Source organism: Danio aesculapii, chromosome 7, assembly GCF_903798145.1.
Source record: "Danio aesculapii chromosome 7, fDanAes4.1, whole genome shotgun sequence".
Lineage (NCBI taxonomy): Eukaryota > Metazoa > Chordata > Actinopteri > Cypriniformes > Danionidae > Danio > Danio aesculapii.
The window spans coordinates 30,304,206-30,324,629 of NC_079441.1; the positions used below are offsets into that span (position 1 = coordinate 30,304,206).

Sequence of the window (20,424 nt, forward strand, 5' to 3'; positions counted from 1 at the left end):
CCCAAACTTTGGAATATGTAAAGCTTGTTTGGATTTCAGCCCCACTGTGGAAAGTGAGTGAGAAATCCGCCTTTTTTAGGGAGAGTGAAGATAACTCGGTGTGAGTGCTTGACAATTGGCACATACGATTTGAATTCCTGAACTGCTGTGTGTAACTCACTAGTTGAAAATCAGCTGACTTCAGCAGTTTCTTGCTAACTAGGCATTGGCACCAGACTGGCATGTCACGCCTTCCTCTGCAGAAGCAGTCCTCAGCCAGTGTCACGTTCAGTCAAACTGGCCTTTTGTCCTGGAGGAGATGTGAAAATTGTCATGTGTGTTTTTTTAATGATCATATCAGAGTTGTTATCATGAACATGGCTCACATCTGAAAAGTGCTTGTTAAACTGCATGACAAATGTCATATAAGGCAATAGGGAGCTTATTTTTGCCTTATTTAGTAGATTGTGGAGAAAGTGGATGTAGAGCCCCCTACAGACAAAACTACCATAACACAGCCAAAATCTCATCCCTGAACAGCAGAATTTATTTGCATCCGATGTTTTACCTGCATGTTTAATAGACCAAAACGGTTTAGTGACAATACGGTATACTGCATTATTTGGTAGCACTGCTCAGCATATTGTGATCGTTGTGGCCAATGTCTGAGAAATTAATAAAATTATACAAATATTACATTTATAGATACAAATACCTGGCAGTTGCTTTTAGATTGAGGATGACTTTTCAACTGATAAGATAAAATACTGTAGTAAAGTGCTCTTCTTGAAAAATACATGCAATTGTGTGTCATTATTTCCAGTCATAATAACACCACAGATCTGTCAAAACACATGGATAATTTAATATATTTCTTGAAGCCCTTTAACTGCCTGCTCTACCAAATGGTTGACCATATTGTGACTGTTTTAAATAAGGACTGTTAAAGTCATTTGAAGAATGACTGTTTTCATTAATGGCTTACACACACAGCATTGTTGGTGTACAAACAAATCAAACAAACACAATCCTGTTGCACTACTACACTTAATTTGGGTTTCACTGTTGAAAACAAAAACAACAACAAAAAAACAAGAATGCATGTTAAATAAGAATCTGAAATGTTTTATAGAATACTTGAAAAAAATAAAGATGATTTAATATTCCAAATGTTTTATTTTGATTATGTTTTTAGATAAATTGGTCTTACTCTTCATATTTATCATAGTGTGTGTTAATTCTGGTACTTTTACCATAAACCATTTGGTAGAGGTTGAAATTTTAGAAATTATGTTGAATTATGTTGAGCTATGTGTTGAAAAATGCATTGAGTGTGTTACTAGCGACATCAGAAGTTAAGAAATGCAATCCATTTTTTTCCTGGTGGGGCAGTTATAGGGTTAAAGAAACATTTTTTTTTTCAGACATTTAAATATAAATTTGTAACATCTGTAAAAGCTTAATGAAACAACGCGTAAAATTTGTCAAATACTGTAAGAGTAGAAATAAATTAACATTTTTGTATATTTCAAGTGACCTATCAGAGATGTTTTCACTGTTAAGAAGCCACAGAGTAGCAAAAATGGCAATCTCTTTGCAATGGACCTTTGAGTCTCTTTCTAAAATTAAACACAAAATAAAACATTTTTAAGAATGTAACAATTGACCTCCACAGTATCTGTTTTTCCTACAATAGAAGTCAATGGGGTACAGGGTTTACGCTTTCTGCAAAATATCTTCTTTTATGTTTAACGGAAGAAGGAAATGTATAAATGTTAAATAATGAATGAATTAGAATTTTTGGGTGATCAATCCCTTTAACTTGTACCAAACATGAAACAATCCCTTCACATAAAATGCATTCATTTGCATGAAATGCAGACCTGAAATACACAGAAATGGATGTGATTAAGAGAAATCAGATCACTCTCTTTGGCAATAAACATGTTTACTTGTTTGTTTGATTTTTTTTTCTTTTTAGTAAGTGCTTGGGCAGTACAGCAAAAGCATTTTTAAAATGCTAAAAGGGGCTATAATCAACTGGGTACAGTACATACATCAGCGAAACATATTCTCTCAGGGATCCACCGAGAAGCACAAGACCAACACAGAGAGTTGAAAACAATAACGAAATGATGGAAAAGAAGATTCATATAAATAACTCTGTAACAACTAAACCTAGATTTGAAAAGATGACCTTCTTTTACAAGACAAAAGAGAACATTGAGCAGGTTAGATATCAACAGTTTTCTCGAAGCTGGATACTCGCACACTGTCATCTTGGCATAAAAAAACCCTGAGTAACCTATGAGATCAAGTCACAAAATAAGTTAATTCAGTTGACTCTGGGATGTGATGTTGTATTTCGCAAAAAGCGGCCAGTCAATGAGGAGATGTAATCATCTGCGGTTCACAAAGAAATTCAGTGACCATTGGCAGTCATTTTTGATTACTTAAAGGGATAGTTCACCCAAAAATTTAAATCGTTTATTCTCCCTCACAGTGTTAAACCTGTTGTGAGTTTCCTTCTTCTGCTGAAAACAAAGGAAGATATGGTAACACGTTATTTTGATGGTCCGTTTGAGTACAAGTAGACTGTCTGCTTAATATCTGTTGAAACTGCTCCTTCAACAGACATTTAACTGACTATAAGCTTTGCTTTGCATGTCAACTTATACTAACCCTAACTTACAATCTAATGAGAATTATTTGGCATGTAGATGCAATGTAATCTAAATTCAACAAACAGACCATCAAAATAAAGTGTGACCGAAGATATTTTAAAGAACGGGAATAGGTGGGAGAATGGGTTCCTCAATGGGTCCCAGTAACCAAACTTTCTTCTTTTGTTTTCAACAGAATAAAGAAACTCAAACAGGTTTTTAACAATTCAAAGTTAAGTAAATGATGACAGTATTTTAATTTTTGGGTGAACTATCTTTTTAATATCTAAATTGAGCAATTCCAGCATTATGAATGTAATGCAGATTTAAATACTAACAAAATTACTGTAGGTACTGTACTTAGTGATTGTTTACCCAAAAATGAAAGTTTCTTTGAATTTTCTCAGCCTCACAATGTTCTTCCAACACAAAATGTAAAACCAAAAATAAGATAGTTTAAAAAATGTAAGCAAACAAACAACTGATGGTTACCGTTGTTCTACGATGGATCTCGCTGGCGTTCTTACATTTTTACAAAACATTCTTTAAAACATCTTTTTTTTGGAGTTTTGGAAAAACTTGTGGGCAAATAAATAAAGAGGAAAGTATCTTTTTGGGGGTGAACTATCCATTTAATGTGACAGGGAATTAATTTTTCAAAATGATGATCTTTAAGATGCAAACATTAGACATCCACATTGTAAATATACCGGATATGATTACACACAAACTCCTGATGCCTGAAAGGAATCAGTGAACATTAGTTTTTTTGGGCTAGCTCAACTAGCTAGCAACTGTAACTTCAATAAAATAAATAAGTGCAGAAACATGCGGTTTTGTTCCAAAAGTACATAAATAGATATGCTGTGTAAAAAATGGTTATGTCCAGGACACAGAACACTTGAAAAGTGAGAAGAGAAACTATTAGTTAAATACGAGCGACCTTGACAAAGGTTACATGTGCACAGGAAGTTAGAATACAATCCCATATTTGTTTTTGTTTAGTTTTTTTAACACAGGCTTAAAAATTCACCTGCTTGTATACGATTGCACTTTAAACCAAAATGCAATTCAACTTGTTTGGCTACACAACGGCAAAGTCTGTACACGCCTAAATCATCATGAATTAAAAAATAGTTTTACATTTCTATATTTATATGTATCTACATTCTGAGGCCGACTGTAATGTGGAATTGCCCAATTTATTTAGAACATTGTATTAAATCCATTAAACTGAAGTAAGCAAATTCTGTCAAATAAAAAAAAACTCCCAAGTTTTCTAATGTACTGCATCATGTTGTTTTGTTGGACGTTGTGCTCACTACAGAGCAGATTCGAGATGAGCTGATGGGCAGGAGTGAGCAGTCCAAACTACTGTTGTTTACACTCTGCAGGCTGAGGATCCCCGGTCTGAAAGAGAGATTCAAGATAGAAATAGACAAGACAGAGAAAGAGAGGCGTTTTTAAAATTCTGTAACTCTACAATCTCTGCAAGCTGAGGCAGGAGGAGTGCAGCAGAAAGAATCAGAGATATATCTTCATCACAGAAGAGTGGCTAAAGAAAGCACTTTTACACTGACACATCTCTCTAGGCCTTTGTAGGATCAACAATGCGCATACAGTCGTTAATTAAGATAAAAGCGTAAGGGGAAGCTAAAGCGAATCACCACTCTTTTGTACTGCAGATACATCACTGAATGGGAGAAACCACAGCCCCGTCCACCCAAAGTAAATGTGCTATACATGAAGGATCGCTATTGACAAAAAACATTCAGAAACTTGCTTTCTGGAGCAAACAGACCATTTACTGAGGTAACAAGCTGCTAAAACGGATCACTCTGAAAGCCGCTTCGGCCACTTTGAACCTAAAATATTGACAAGACGGATATAATTTTCAAAACTTGTCTTATCCATTCACAGCAAAGGGACTGAGACCCTGTTTACACCTGATATATAGATGTGGGAGAAACATTCCCATTTATACGTGTTATTTTAAAGGCGCAGTAAGTATTTTTCACCACAAGAGGGCAAGTATTTATAACAAACAAAGGCATAGTTTGATGACGCCGTGAAAGAGTGTGTAATCATGGGAGCTGTCTTCTTCATTACATCCTACTGGACTCTACAGAAGAAATCTTGTTCATAGATGAGCTAACGTATTCCAAACTTTTAACAGTAGTAAGCAGAGTACGGTTGAAAGCCTTGGAAGCAAAATGAGACTGTTGAAGTAATTGCTGATGGGAGCCGACATTTAATTATGACACAGTCAATTGCTTTCAGTTCTTCCGCTCATGATCATGTGAGGAAGAAGCGGCACCATTTTATCATAATGCATGTATTTTGGGGCTACATTCTGTTCTAGTGGTTTTTGGATATATTCCTCATAGCATCATCAAACAACACCTATGTTTGTTGTGAATATGTGCCGTCTAGAGCAAAAATGACATACTGTGCCTGTAATATTTTTTGAAAACAAAAAGGCTCATGTACTTTTTTCTTTTGAAACAGCATAAATTTCTAACGCATCCTTGATAAATTAATAGTTCATTTTTTAAAACATGATAATACAGGGTTTCTGCAGGTTTCACAGAGTTAAATTTAACACTTTAAAAGACATTTTTAAGACCATTATGAATGGAATTTTAGACTCATAAAGGATTAAATGGCTAATTAATTTTTCAAATGGCCCAGATGGAAAATATTTTTATTTGCCCCATCAAAAAATAATAATTATTATTTATTACATTTAATAATACAATAATACACTGATAATAAAAAAAAAATTACATATTTTTTCTTAGCAAAATATTTTAAATATTGTGTAAAAACAAGCAAGCTCTACTTGTATCCTTACACTTTTTTCCCAACATAAACTTTCTTAAAAAAAAAAAGGAACAAATGATTTAAACATTTTAAAAACTATAATAAACTAAATCTATGGACTATAATCTGTCCAGGTCTTTGTCTTTAGCAGTAAAAACAAGGAGAACTTTTAAACGAATGTTATTGTAATCAAAATAATTAAACCATTATGACAAATAGAGTTAAAAATTACCCTTTTAAATGAAAAGATAAAAGTTAAATTGAGATGGATTGTTGATGATTGTATGGGTTTTGGCCAGATTGGACAGCTGAACATGAACAAAGGAAAACTAAGACCTGTTTAAAAAAAAGATTTAAGACATACAACACAATATTTCAGTAAATTTAAGACTTTTTAAGGCCTAAAATTTGGATTTTGAGATTTAAGACATTTTAAGACTTTTCAAGACCCCGCAGAAACCCTGTAATAAGACTACCAACCCCAAAATTTTGAAAAGTAGTATATAACATAATCTCTTTAATATAAGATATAAAGTAAAATAAGTAATCCCAACACACTCCAGATTCTGGCTATAATGTTATCGTAGAGCTTAAATCTTTTGTGCCATGACCTAGTGGTGTATTTATCACCTTTAACCATGCATTCACACGGGGCTTCAGCGTCAACGCTCAACTGATTCCCAGAATTTCCCTACCTCTGCAGCGAGCAACGCCACTGAAACGGCTCCAGCGAATGAAGTTCGGCAACACCTGACGTCACCCATTCAAAGTGAATGGGAAGCATTGACGTTGATGCCTCGTGTGAATGGGGTAATAGATGGATCCAAAGTTGTGTTGTCACGATACTGGAATTCGGTACCAATCAGTACTAAAATTTTAAAAGCGTCCATTTCCTGCTAACATTTGAAGGCGTTCTTAAACAGCGTTGATTTGCCATTGTGTTCATGTGCTCAACAAAATTGACTGTGATTGGCCATAAAGGTCATCAGTTTATCGAACTTCTGAGTGTAAACACAAATACAAGGATCATCAGTGGGTCGCTCATATGTCAGCTCATCAACACACCAGCTGACCTTCGCTGCTTTAAAATGATCTAGTGGCCCTGTATCTGTGTTTACACTCAGTAAACAGCGGTGAAGTTTGGTGAACTAATGACCTAAACAGCCAATCACAGTCATTTCTATTGAGCACATCAACACAATTGCAAATCAGCGGTTTAATTAACTTGCTTAAATGTTAGTGGAAAATGGACGTTTTCAAAATTTTTGTACTGATTGGTAGAGAGTTTCAGTATCATGACAACACTAATCCAAAGTAAATTACAGCAAGATATTATGTATTCAAATATGGATGCCGCATATCTGAGCTGGAAATGTACTTGACCTACTAAGTACCGTCAATAACTATTAAGCAAGCTTGAGGAAAGGAGACTACAGGGTAAACATTTCAAGCAAAATGGATGGAAGAACCTTTTACCAAATTCTCAAGTACTCCAGTCACAATTTTGTCCTCTTCGCTGCTATTTTCATGGTTATGTACTGAGAATTTGGACAAAGTCTTAATGGAATGAAATAAATGGTAAATTGTTACAGGGTCACTGTTTGCATGGGATTACAGGCATAAGAAGAGGAATGAGACTGGAGGGGACGTGCGAAGACAGAAAGGTAGAACGGACTCATGACATTTCTTTCTTACCTAGAAATGTATGAGGTGAGAATGACTTATGCCTGTCACTAAATCAGAACAGGAGGTAGAAAACAACCACAATCACTATTAATCATCAAACATGCAAATAAACCACAGACACAAAAATAAATAATTAAATAAATAAGAGACAGAAAAAAATAATAGTTACAGAATCTGGAAAATGTTGAATGAGACAATGCAGCAATTCCTTTTCAAATTCAACCGATTCAAATTAAGTTATAAATGAAACCCAAAACTGACCTTTGAGTCTCCCTCCTCTTCATCCTCCTCCTCCTCCTCATCATCTTGGTCCTGTTTCACAGAAAACACAGAGTTAACCTTAAACTATTACAACAGAAAGTACATCACTGGTTTAAGGTGGGTTTCAAGTTACCTCCTCTTCACCCTCATCCAGTTCTTCCTCCTCAAACTGCCACAAAGAAATAAAAAAATACATTACAAATGAATCCCAACTGAAACTATTCTGGTGAAGCATAGAAATGTTCCTTCGAAATACATACACTTTCATCATCCTCCAGAGCCTCTCCTGTGAAATACAGAACTGCTCTCGGAACGATTCTTTCCCTGAAGAAATGACCGATTTCAAAATCTGTGGCTAAAGTGTACTCTGAATCCTCGTCCTGTAGGGCACAAAGGATTTAAATCAACTTTTCTGATAAAATCCATAACTAAACTAAATATGCAAAAAAGGAGGAATAAAGAAATAAACTACTCACCAATTCTTTATCTGGTGAAACTAAAAGGGAAAAAATATAGGTGAGTTCATGGGATTGCAAAGGAATAAATCTGCAGTATAAACAACATCTGAGTGACAAACCAAATCACTCAATTTTAGAAGATTTTTTCAAATATGTTTTTCAATTTTCAAGATTTCGGTTTCTTTTCACATTTTTATTTTCTTTAGAAAGTTTAAAGAGGATCTTGTTTTCTAGTTTACGTGGCTGTTGGTTTTGTTTATTTCTTTGCTTTGGCGCCACTCTAGTTCTTACCCTGTAACTTTTGGTTTGATTATATTTCTATGATTTCTTCTATTTATTTTCAAATGCACTGTACAAAGCTCATACATGCTCTTTTGTTGGCTTTATCATTATTCCCTATAGAAGAATAAAACAAATTAAGCGTTAAGATTGTCTGTCCTTGTTTATTTCCATTCTTTTTCTTCAGTGATAATGTAATATTCTAAATGTTACGTTTTCTCTCCCTAGAAGGCTTATTGCATCATAACGTTTGAAAAGAAAATCTCTTCTGCTCACCAAGCCTGCATTTATTTGACCAAAAGTACAGCAAAAGCAATACAATTTTGAAATATTTTTTACTATTTAAAATAACTGCTTTTTATTAGAATAGATTTCAAAATGGTAATTATTTCAAAGCTGATTTTTTTTTGTATCATTCACATTATCATCAGTCAGATGAATCTTCAAAAAAGATAAAAACAAATGGATTGGAGCGCTCTGCACATTACTTTGGAACATAAGCTAATAAGAAACCTAAAGAAACAGTGACACCTAAACTAAACAAGAATAATCATATCATGATACATCAGTTTGCAGTAGGGGTGCGCAGTACATCGAAAAATTCGTTATCGTGTTTATGGTATTTGCAATTTTTATCTCGCAGAGTATGCAATTTTATCGCTACTGACTGTTTATCCTAATTTGACTAATCAGATGGGGTCTTACTGCCTTTATACCCACATACCATTAGGTGCTGTTCTGCTATTAGGGTTGCACGATACTGGAATTCGGTACAAATCGATACTGAAATTTTAAAAACGTCCATTTCCCGCTGACATTTGAGCGCTACTGAGCATGTTCTTAAACACCGCTGATTTGCCTTTGTGTTCACATGCTTAAAAGTAATGACTGTGATTGGCCATGAAGCTCATCAGTTCACCAAACTCACCGCAGTTTACTGAGTGTAACCACAGATACAGGGTCACTGGGGCGTTTTAAAGCCGCAATTTATCAGCGGATCGCTTCCATGTCACTTATAGACAAATCAGCTGATCAATGTGACTTTGAAACACTCCAATGTCCCTGTATCTGTGGTTACACTCAGTAAACAGCAGTGAGTTTGGTGAACTGATGAGCTTCACGGCCAATCACAGTCATTTCTGTTGTGCGTGTGAACGCAATGGCAAATCAGCGGTGTTTAAGAACGTGCTCAGTAGCGCTCAAATGTCAGCGTGAAATGGACGTTTTAAAACTTCAGTATCGATTGGTACCAAATTCCAATATCCCGACAACCCTATCTGCTACTGACTGGAAGGTGACGTTGACTGGAGTAGAGACGAGAGGGAAAAAACAACAACAGCCAATAGAAGTCAGAATCTCCGCCAGTTTTTATTCATTGTGTTTAAATGTTTGTGCCTTGACAGCTTTTTAAGATCAGAAACGTTTATTAGATCAGAAAAATATCAATTGTTACAGGTTTATTCTGGTATAATTGATAAATAAATACTTTAAAAATAAAGCTAATAAAAATAGCTTTTCTCTAGGGTTAGTCATATCACAAGAAAAATGCTATATATATTGCCCATACATAAAAAACAATTTGAGCAAAATTTTAGCTGATTGGATGTGTTTGTGTCAGTATGGTTAAAAAACACTATAGTATTTATTCTAAATTACTTTAGTATATTTTCATGTGAGTGTCTGACAACTGAAAATAGATCTGGTAGCAGATATCACAGCCTTTGTTACTTTTTACCTTGCACTTTTTTGTTAAAATTTATTGTTATTTACTGAGGATATGCATTTTCACATTCTGATTCCAATACCTAATTATTAAATTGTTAAAATGACTAAATAAAATAAATATTCTTAAGAATAAAATGTTATTTGTTCTTTGGAAGAGTGTTATTGCATTGTTATGATTTTATATTGTCATTTTGACATTATATAATGAGTGACTTAAAAGACAATAATCTGGTTTAGCACAATATATTTTGGTGAAATATATAGTACAACAAAAACAGATATTGTGACAGGCCTAAGTACACCCATGATTAAAAGTCCCCATGCAGATCCATAATGCAACGTACCTTTTATGGGGTTGAAAAAGTTGAAAAAGGAATCGTTGGGCACTTGTTTGGTGATGACCCTCGCTGTCCCTCTGCCTTTGTGCTTCTGCTTCTTCTTGATCGTTTTCACAGTGACATCTTTGCCTTTCTGCCAATCAATTTCACACCTGCCAACAGGAGAGATGAATAATGAAAAGGTGTGAAAGACTGTTGAATGGGAGCAGGTATTGTGTGCTCACCCTTCACAGTCGATGATTTCTGGTCCCTCAAAGGAAAACGGATCATCTGCATCTGGCTCCGACTTCATCTTGTATACCTTTGTAAGGACTGTGTTGGTGAAGTACTCGTTGGGTTCAAAATGGAATTCTAACGTGAAGCTCTGTGAAAATAAGGGTTAAATATTTATGATCATTATTCTATTATTCTTTCTTATTATTAGGCATGTTTTAGTTCAATACTTAAGTCATATACAGTGAGAAAAAGGGAGAACTGAACTAAGAGAGTGAGAGAGAGCACACACAAAATTCTTATAAATGATTCATAAAATGTTGATTATTAAAAATACTGTTAATTACTGGGCTTTTTTAATCACTACTACATCATTGTTTTCATATGTACTGTTTAAAATAAACATCACAAATGCTTTGGCAATACAAATGTAACATTTGTCAAGCCAACAAAGCAAATTTGAATTGAAAAAGAGAGAGAGAGAGAGAGAGAGAGAGAGAGAGAGAGAGAGAGAGAGAGAGAGAGAGAGAGAGAGAGAGAGAGAGAGAGAGAGAGAGAGAGAGAGAGAGAGAGAGAGAGAGAGAGAGAGAGAGAGAGAGAGAGAGAGAGAGAGAGAGAGAGAGAGAGAGAGAGAGAGAGAGAGAGAGAGAGAGAGAGAGAGAGAGATTGTCTAAAAATAAATATAAACCAGTCAAAAAAAAAACCTGACACCTTTTTTTTTTATATAAAAAAAGCATGACATTTTATTCTAAATGTAAAAACCATAAGTTAATGATTCATGAAGATTCATTAATGAATCTGAGCTTTTTTTTTTTAATCAAGTCCTTACCATGGGCTGGTCAGGGCCAGAAAATATCACTTTAATGTCATGAAGATGTTTAAGTATTGGTTCGTCATGCTCCTGTAGAGAAAGAACACCATGTTCAGGTTTCTTTTCATTTCAAACAAGCTGTAAAATATGTGGTGTTTGAATACATATAAATAAAACTATATTTAAAATTCACAATACAAAGTCATGCAGCGCAAGGTTACAGGGCGAGACCAAATATTAAATAATCATTACTCAGCATACAATAGAAAATATCTGATGTCCTTTGATGAATATCTGATGTTCACCTGCAGCATATCACTCAACATGTCCACACTGCGGAAGATGGTGAGCCAGAACTCTGGAATTCCCTTAGGTTTTTCCTCATTAGCATCTTCCGTCTTTTCCTCTATAGCAGCTTTCTTCTTCAGGTCTTCCTGGTAAAAAAAAAGAATGGTTTGCCTTGGAGGACTATTGTTCTGTCAGCAACAGCATCAGGTCTGATTTCAGTGAGAGTGGACAGATAATACTCACTGCTAATGCTGCTTCATCCTCATGGTCGCTCTGCCATTCACACTCCTCATCAGTGGGCTCCACTTCTCCAGAGACAACCTTTCTTCTCTAGACACACAAACACACACACACACACACACACACACACACACACACACACACACACGAAAGATTATCACATTACCCATCCAGACAAATGAGAAGATTGTTCACATTGAGCTCAAGAGATTTTTTGTGTTTTTAAGCCTTGCTGAAACTAACAGGACACTGAAGCGGACCAGTGTTTTACAACAGCAGGTCAACAGTCAGAGATGTTTATTCTGTATATAAATATGTTCAGTAGTTTGGAATAAATATAATAAATAACTAAATTAATGTTTATATAACAAATATTTTTTTAAAAACAATTTATGTACAATACCATTCAATGGTATTGTATATAAAAATGATACTGTACATAAAAAGGCTGGTAAATTGTTTTATGTTTTAAAATATAATATTTTACTACATACTTTTTACAAGCATTCAGCTTAAAGTGACATTTAAAGGCTTAATTAGGTTAATAAGGGAAGTTAGGATAATTAAGCAAGTCGTACAACAGTATTTTTTTCTGTTCTGACAATTTAAAATATATATATATATATTGCTTAAGGGGGCTAATAATATTGATCTTAAAATAGCTTTAAAATATTTAAACCTGCTTTTATACTAGCCAAAATAAACAAATAAGACAAATAAAAGAAATTAGCATAGGAAATAGTGCGATTCCTTGCTCTGTTAAACATCATTTGTGAAATATTTATAAAAATAAAAAAATTCACAGGAGGGCAAATAATTTTGACTTCAACTGTAATCATTTTGAATAATTCTGATTACAATTATGACCAAAATAATCATGATTATAATTGTTCCCATAATCGAGAAGCCCTACTCTGTGTAGATATAGTATTCACAGTCATACTGGAGTGATATAAACCCAACAAGTTTTTTTTTTTAAATAAAATAGGATCTAAATTAGGATTAAAAGATCTGTTTCAACTCTTTCTCATCAGCTGAACCTTAAGAATGTACAAGAGTTGTACAAGTTTAAAATGTTTTTAAAACAGTACATGTTTGTCATAAAGAAAAGAAAGTAAAATCACTATGTTATTGATAACCGCTGGAATCACCACAGCCACTGCATAGTGTCAGTATCACTATATACAAAGATGCTTTAAACACACAACAGGAGTCCTGATTTGTGACTGTTAAATAACATTATGATTATAGCAGTGTATATTCACTTGTATCCTTTCACATTTGCCACAAGTGGATGTGCAAAAATAGTGCAAAGTTAAACAAATGTGTGTGTGTGTGTGTACTGTGAATGGCATTTGTGTGTAAAAAGAAAAGCTTGAGTAAACTCCCCCACAAACAAGCCAAATAAACTTGCTTGCTATATTCGACTTTTAAAATGAATCCTTCATTCGTGTCTGTCTCTGTCACTGGTGTGGTTCATCTCATGTGATGCAGTAGAAGCAGACAAGCACGTGGAAACAGTGGGCAGGGAGAACCAGCTCATTTGCATTTAAAGTCGCATGCTACAATAACATCTACACTGTACACTCTGACCCAAAAATGGTAATAACCTGATGAGCTGAAATGTTACAGACACATTCTGGAGACACCAAAAACGATCTAACATCTTGTAAAGAGGTAAAATAGGCACTTTGAAATATATATTTTTCCTGTGATGAATGTTAATTAATTAATTAATACTGTTTTTATTTATAAATTGCAATATTTAATAACAAATGTCTTGTTTATAATTTATAATTCTGGATAAATTGTATCTAACCTTGCTAAAAGAAACCTTAGCAATTACAAGTAACATTAATAATAATAAAGTTTTAGTAAACTGTTGGAATATTCCTATTGTAACTGTATTTTCAATAACCTTACTCTAACCCTATGCCTTACAGGAAACTGTGTACATTTTAACTTTGTGTGAAATAACTTTTTCTGTTATTTATCAGTCTTTTGAAAAATAAGTGACATAGCCAATGTTCTTATAAGTCCCCTTCTCTTTGTAATACCCATGTCATACAAAAACACACACAATACAGTGCACTCCTACGTAACACAAAAACCCACTCACTTTGTCAAACAGTGGCTGGTAAAGAGCGCTGTACTTTCTCTCCAGCTCGTGCACCTCTTTGTAAAACTTGGCTTCGATGTGCGTGCTGTTAACCTGAAGATTCCTTAAGGCATTGACTCTTCTTTTCACAGACTTTGGTAAGCTGCGGACAGAAGTTGAGAGAAGACAAACATTGTGTGAGCAGATGGGTATCCAATAATGCACATCTGGACCGATGCACTTCCCTGCTCTCTGGGGTCAACAGATGGGTTTGAAGAAGGAGTATGAGATACAAGATCCCTGGTCAAATCACAAGGCAACACACAATGCTTAAAGACACACACACACACATTATAATGATGTACAAGTGTTTCTTTCTGGTACCTTTTCAAAAGGATTATTGTGGCTTTGTGGACATAGTTATCATTACCGCCACAACTAGAGCCAAACTCATGGAATATTCAATCCTCAGGCATGCTCAAGTTTGCATAAACAATCTTGGATTGTGCTCTCTAATCCAGAACATAACCTGCCCTGAAGCAGGATAGCTGTACAGCATAAACTACCATGGCAACAAAGAGTGAAGTCAAGCTAACTTGAACCCAGAATTGGTGCAAACTAATCAGACTAGCAGTTAACAATTGTTAATCATTTTGTTCAATCTTTTAATTTTTGACTGTGACTTTCGTGAGAAGTCAGTCAAGCTATCACTGTTTTGAGGCATGTGACTGGCTATTTGGTTTGGTTTTGTCAACTCGAAACTATTCCTAAGTATGTTGAGCCACCATAGTGGTACAGGCCTCAGGTGTTTTGATGTATTTTCTTGACCAATTTCAACCACTTTCCTGATTTATTTCTTCTTCGGGATTATGTATGTCTTTTGCAATCTTTCCATCTAATTTTGCAAAATAAGCCATTGTCATTTACATATGAATACAAAATAGACAATGCAAACCAGTATGGAGATCAGCAGATTTTTCTATCTGCTCTGATAATTGCAGAACAATGCTGAACAGTGTAAGCTTGTGCTAAAATCAGGACTGGTAAGAGAGCATTTTATCTGTTTCTTTTTCATTTACAATTGCAGACAGAAAAAAAGCATCTAGCTAGCTCACGCATAATGTCCTGCAATGATTAGGAATTCATTCAGTAAGCAGAGTTGCTGGTAAGCTTATGCCTCTACACTTCCTGACAAAAGTCTATCCAAGTTTTAGGAACAACAAATAATAACCCAAACTTCTAGTTGATCAATTGGTATCAGAAGTGGCTGATATGAAAGATTAAGCTTATTTCACCAAAATAAAATATGATCATGCCTTGATTTTTAATGATTTAATTAGGACAGTAAGGTGTGCCTTTGTTTAGACAAAAGTCTTGTCACTTAACAGAAATAATGTACAGTATATAGAATATAAAGTCATGGTGCAGTGGAAAAAGAATAAATATTGTGTATGACTTCCATGAGCTTGGAGGACTGCATCCATACATCTCTGCAATAATTTAAATAATTTATTAATAAAGTCAACTGGAAAGGCAAAGAAAGCGTTCCTGCAGGACTCCCAGAGTTCATCAAGATTCTTTGGATTCATCTTTAATGTCTCCTCCTTCTTACCCCAGACATGCTCAATAACATTTATATCTGGTGACTGGGTTGGCCAATCCTGGAGCACCGTGACCTTCTTTACTTTCAGGAACTTTGATGTGTAGGCTGAAGTATGTGAAGGAGCGCAATCCTGCTGAAGAATTTGCTCTCTCCTGCGGTTTGTAATGTAATGGGCAGCACAAATGTCTTGATACCTTAGGCTGTTGATGTTGCCATCCACTCTGCAGATCTCTCGCACGTCTCCATATTGAATGTAACCCCAAACCATAATTTTTATTTTATCAAACTTGACTGATTTCTGTGAGAATCTTGGGTCCATGCGAGTTCCAATAGTTCTTCTGCAGTATTTGTGATGATTCATGGGAAAAATCTACCTTCTGCCACTTTTCCAAATGATCAACTTGATGTCAAGTAATAATTTTTTTACACCTACAACTGGGATAGACGAGAATACTTTTGTCAGGTAGCATACTATTTACACTATAAAATCCAATCATTAGTCCTGATATATTATTCATATAATATTATTGTATTAAATGGTCTTATCTTAAAACTAGTTGTTAACGGGGCCAAAGACATTAGAGGAAACTAAAGTCTTGGATAAACATCATTTATCAGTCAAAAAGGCACTTGGGAGAGGAACTCTGGTAAAAATGTCATGAAAATTTAGAATAAATTAATCACATCCACCAAATAGGCTAGTATGTTCATATGATTAACAGTAAATGGTTGATTTTAAGCATTTGGCAGGTTGGCGTTTGTTAATTTCAAACTCTGGTTAAAGTGTAACACGCAGAGACAGATTTTAGGTAGTAGACAGATGGCCTGACTATAATTTTTTCCCCTTCAACAGACGATTATATTACACTGACAGGGTAACATAAGAAACAATGAAAATGCAATATGCAGTTTTAAAATTCCACACAGGAAACATGAGACATATCCAGTCAGGAAATAGTTCAAGATTGGAAACAATAAAAATCACGAGGCCACGACCAGGAATAACCAGGTACAATATTATTGTTTGCCTGTTGGTCCCTTTGGTTTTAAGTTATTAGTTTGGTTTATAAGAAAGAGGCTTTTGTGTTTGTCAGTCTTACCTGTCCATGATGGAAGCACTATGTGAGACACTGTCTAATTTGTCCTGAAGAGCTGCCAACGCCTGTGGATTCTGCATTGCCTGGTCACTCACCTTACCTGAAAATAACATGCCATCATAGGAATAAAAAAAATGTATGCCCTGAATCAACATTCATCAGAAAAGATTGAGAAATCAATGGTGTTTATGACTTTGTGATAATGCATTTGAACTGCACACAGTAGGCATCCACCTTGAAGGAAACAAAATGTTCAGCACACCATTATTGTTTTACAGTTGTTAAGCCTTCGGTATTGCTCTCAGTAGACAAATTTCTGAAGATATCCAACAAAACAATCTGCTCTTTGAAATCATCGGCAGCAGTGATATGCTGAAACTTCATAAAACTTTTTCACTGAAACATTAAACAGCACCCTGAATATAAACATATATATATATATTTTTTTCCAGACAAGTTTAAATAACGTTTTCATTGCCAGCTCATAAATGTTTCAGGGTTTCAATGCTTGAAAATCTTTACAATATTTGAAGTTGCTAATCAGAGAAAATAGGAATTTAGAGTTACCTTTGGCTTCGTTGTCAGGCTCCATCTTTATGCCACAGCTCAAATATTCTGTAAAAAAAAAAAACGTAGCTTAAGTTAAAAAGTTCTGTCCACCAGTAAAGATAAAAAAAATATTTTAATTAACTAGAAATTTAAATCTTATTTATTACAATAATTCCCTAATATTAAAAAGAAAGGATGATACAAATATGTGATAAATCTAAGTGACAATACAGATTCAGACATTACATTAATACTTGTTTTAGTAATTTATAATGAAAAACAATGTGCTGTAGATAAATACATTTAAATGTGAATTTATTTAATTCAATAATTAGAGTGGATTTTTTTCTTGTTCTTTTTTACTTTCTATGACTAAAATTCATAATGGTGATTTCAATTCATTTCCTTATTGTCTTGCTATTACACAGATTAATTTATGGTTAAAAAACACGTTCACATCAGTGGAACTTAATACCACCTTAATAAATGGCTTCTTTTTGTTTTTTTTCTGTTGTTCAATTGTAGCCAACAACTTCTGGTAAGGGAACTACAAATGAAAAGTCTTTGGGCTAATTTGGGTACATTTACATCCTTGAGGAAAGTTGAATACTGTACACTGTACAATAAAAAAAAACTTTATTAAAATTTCAACAATAAAGTTTTATCATTAAAAGCAAAATAAATATCATTTTTTTATAATTTATATTACCCTTTAACTGCCTGCTCTACCAAGTGGTTGACCATATTTTTACTGTTTTAAATAATGGTTTACCCTCCACAACATTTTTGGTTTACAAAATAATCAAGCAAACATAATCCTGTTGCACTAATACACTTGATTTTGGTGATTTAGATTTTTACTGTTTAAAAATAAAGAAAAAAAAAAGAAAAAAAAAAAGAAAATATGTTAAATGAGAATCTAAAAAATTTTATAACATACTTGAAAAAAAAGATGATTTAGTATTTAAAAATGTTTTATCTTGTTTTTTTTTTTCATAATATAGACATTAATTCCGGTAATTCCGGTACTTTTACCATAAACCGACATATCTACAAAGTTATTGGTAGAGGTTGATATTTTAGAAATGATGGGATGTGCTGAAAAAATGTATTGAATGTGTTAACTAGCGTCATTAAGAGTTAAGAAATGCAATCCAATTTTTTTACTTGGTGGGGCAGTTAAAAAGTTAAGGATAATGTGTCGTCTTTAAAATTATTGATGTTGTTGTTGATATTATTATTAACAACAATAACAACAAAAAAAACGGAACATCTCTTTGCTAAAATTTTTTTGAAAACGTTTTAGCTAACGTTAGATAATGATGCACCATCATTTATGATTTATTATTAAGGCAGAAACTTTGCTTACCATAGTTGGTAAGACAAAGCCAAACATTCCTGGTTTCAAATAACGTTTAAATGTGTTTGGCAAGCAGCAAAACTAGACAGATAAAAAAGTAAAGCTACAAACAGATGTGTTTACGTTGACGCCCATCAGACACACACATTCCCGCTAGCAGCTAACACGCTAAACTAGCCTCACCCTTATCAATAAAGGATTAAATCCGATCTCCAAATCTCCACAACTACCGAGTTTAGCAGCAGTGATGGAGAGGGTCACACCAGTGACAGGGCGGACGTTGGACAATCTCCAGACGAACCCAGAAGACGTCTGAAGTGTAAATGTCACAGGCTAACAGGCTAACAGACCCTCACAAAACACTCCGGCTCGGAGCGTTGACTAGTTTTTCCGCGGTTAACGGCTCACGAGATCATCGATTACTAAGTGGGTTATATTGAAGCTGTATCAATTCTCAACAGTCACACTTAACTTTACCAACACAAAGGTGATAAGCAGAACACAAGCGACACACTCATTTCACACTTACACCCTTGGAAGTAAAATTCATTCCGCACGACCTAAATTGGACACTCGTAATATGTCAGATAATTTAAAGTAAATGTCTCCGTTTATTTTTTAAACGTTTTATTTAATGAGATCAAATGTTGTTACCTGAATCAGCGGGTGTTGTTCAGCTGATGGACTAGGCAGTAAAGAAGGAGAGCATTGGTCCAGTAATTCTCCGCCTCAGCGACACCGATGGATTGAACAGGTTGACGTGCATTGTTCGAAGGAACCGATTCATTGAGTTCGAGTTAAAGATAGATTTGGTGATTCCTTTTACGCCCCTTGATATATTTGACACTATCTATTACATTTATTGCAAATTCATGCATTTTGATTTGTTGCAACCATTAAGACAAACTAAATAATTAAACAATAACAATAATAATAATTCATTTATTCATTCATTCACTTTCTTTTTGGCTTAGTCACTTTATTAATCTGGGGTCGCCACAGCAGAATGAACCGCCAACTTATCCAGCACATGTTCTACGCAGCGGATGCCATTTCAGCTGCAACCCATCTCTGGGAAACATCCATACACACTCATACACTATGGACAATTTAGCTTACCCAATTCACCTGTACTGCATGTCTTTGGACTGTGGGGGAAACCAAAGTATTCGGAGGAAACCCATAGGAACACAGGAAGAACATGCAAGGCTTGAACCAGTGACCTTCTTGCTGTGAGGCAACAGCACTACCTACTGCACCACTGCGTCGCCCAATAATAATAATAATTCCTTACATTTATATAGCGATTTTCTGGGTACTCAAAGTGCTTTACACATAGGGGGAATCTCCTCATCCACCACTAGTGTGCAGCATCCACCTGGATGACGCAACGGCAGCCATTTTGTGCCAGACCCCACACCACACGCGGAGAGGTGGAGAGGAGACAGAGTGATTAAGCCAATTATGATATGGGGAGGGTTAGGAGGCCTGATGGCCAGTATGCCAGGGTTAAACCCCTACTCTTTTTCGAAGGACATCCTGGAATTTTTAAATGACCACAGAGAGTCAGGGCCTCGGTTTAACGTCTCATCCCAAAGATTGCGCTCACTGTGCAATATAGAGTCCCTGTCACTATACTGGGGCATTAGGATCCACACAGACCGCAGGTTGAGTGCCCCCTGCTGGTCTCACTATAGCACCACTTTCGGCAGCAACCTAGCTTTCCCATGTGGTCTCCCATCCAGGTACTGACTGAGCACAGCCCTGCTTTGCTTTAGTGGGCGACCATGTGAGAGTTGCAGAGAGCTAGCTTCCGGCATTTGATATTCTTATTGATATTCGTTTTCATCTATTAAAGAAATGGTTACAAAACATGGAATCTTTCTTTACTCATTCTCAGGCCATCTTCTTCAGCAGAAAATTAGAAGAGTTTTAGCTGAAACTGCGGTCATT

General features: G+C 35.0%; 1 protein-coding gene across 2 annotated transcripts; it reads right to left on the reverse strand.

The window, feature by feature from the left end:
* Nucleotides 1-1,910: 1,910 nt before the first annotated feature.
* Nucleotides 1,911-19,217, reverse strand: nap1l4b (nucleosome assembly protein 1-like 4b). 2 transcript variants are annotated; one of them, XM_056461600.1, is made up of 15 exons: nucleotides 19,126-19,217; nucleotides 17,130-17,177; nucleotides 16,566-16,662; nucleotides 13,884-14,025; nucleotides 11,768-11,854; nucleotides 11,542-11,670; nucleotides 11,255-11,326; nucleotides 10,437-10,576; nucleotides 10,219-10,364; nucleotides 7,889-7,908; nucleotides 7,673-7,792; nucleotides 7,546-7,581; nucleotides 7,413-7,463; nucleotides 7,161-7,198; nucleotides 1,911-4,052 (listed from the first exon to the last, which is right to left on the reverse strand). In XM_056461600.1, the coding sequence occupies exons 2-14, from the start codon at nucleotides 17,152-17,154 to the stop codon at nucleotides 7,196-7,198; spliced, it is 1,068 nt and encodes a 355-aa protein (XP_056317575.1). In that variant the 5' UTR covers nucleotides 17,155-17,177; nucleotides 19,126-19,217; the 3' UTR covers nucleotides 1,911-4,052; nucleotides 7,161-7,195. The 2 variants fall into 2 exon arrangements, with proteins under 2 accessions (XP_056317575.1, XP_056317574.1); XM_056461599.1 differs by lacking the exon at nucleotides 7,161-7,198.
* Nucleotides 19,218-20,424: the final 1,207 nt, after the last annotated feature.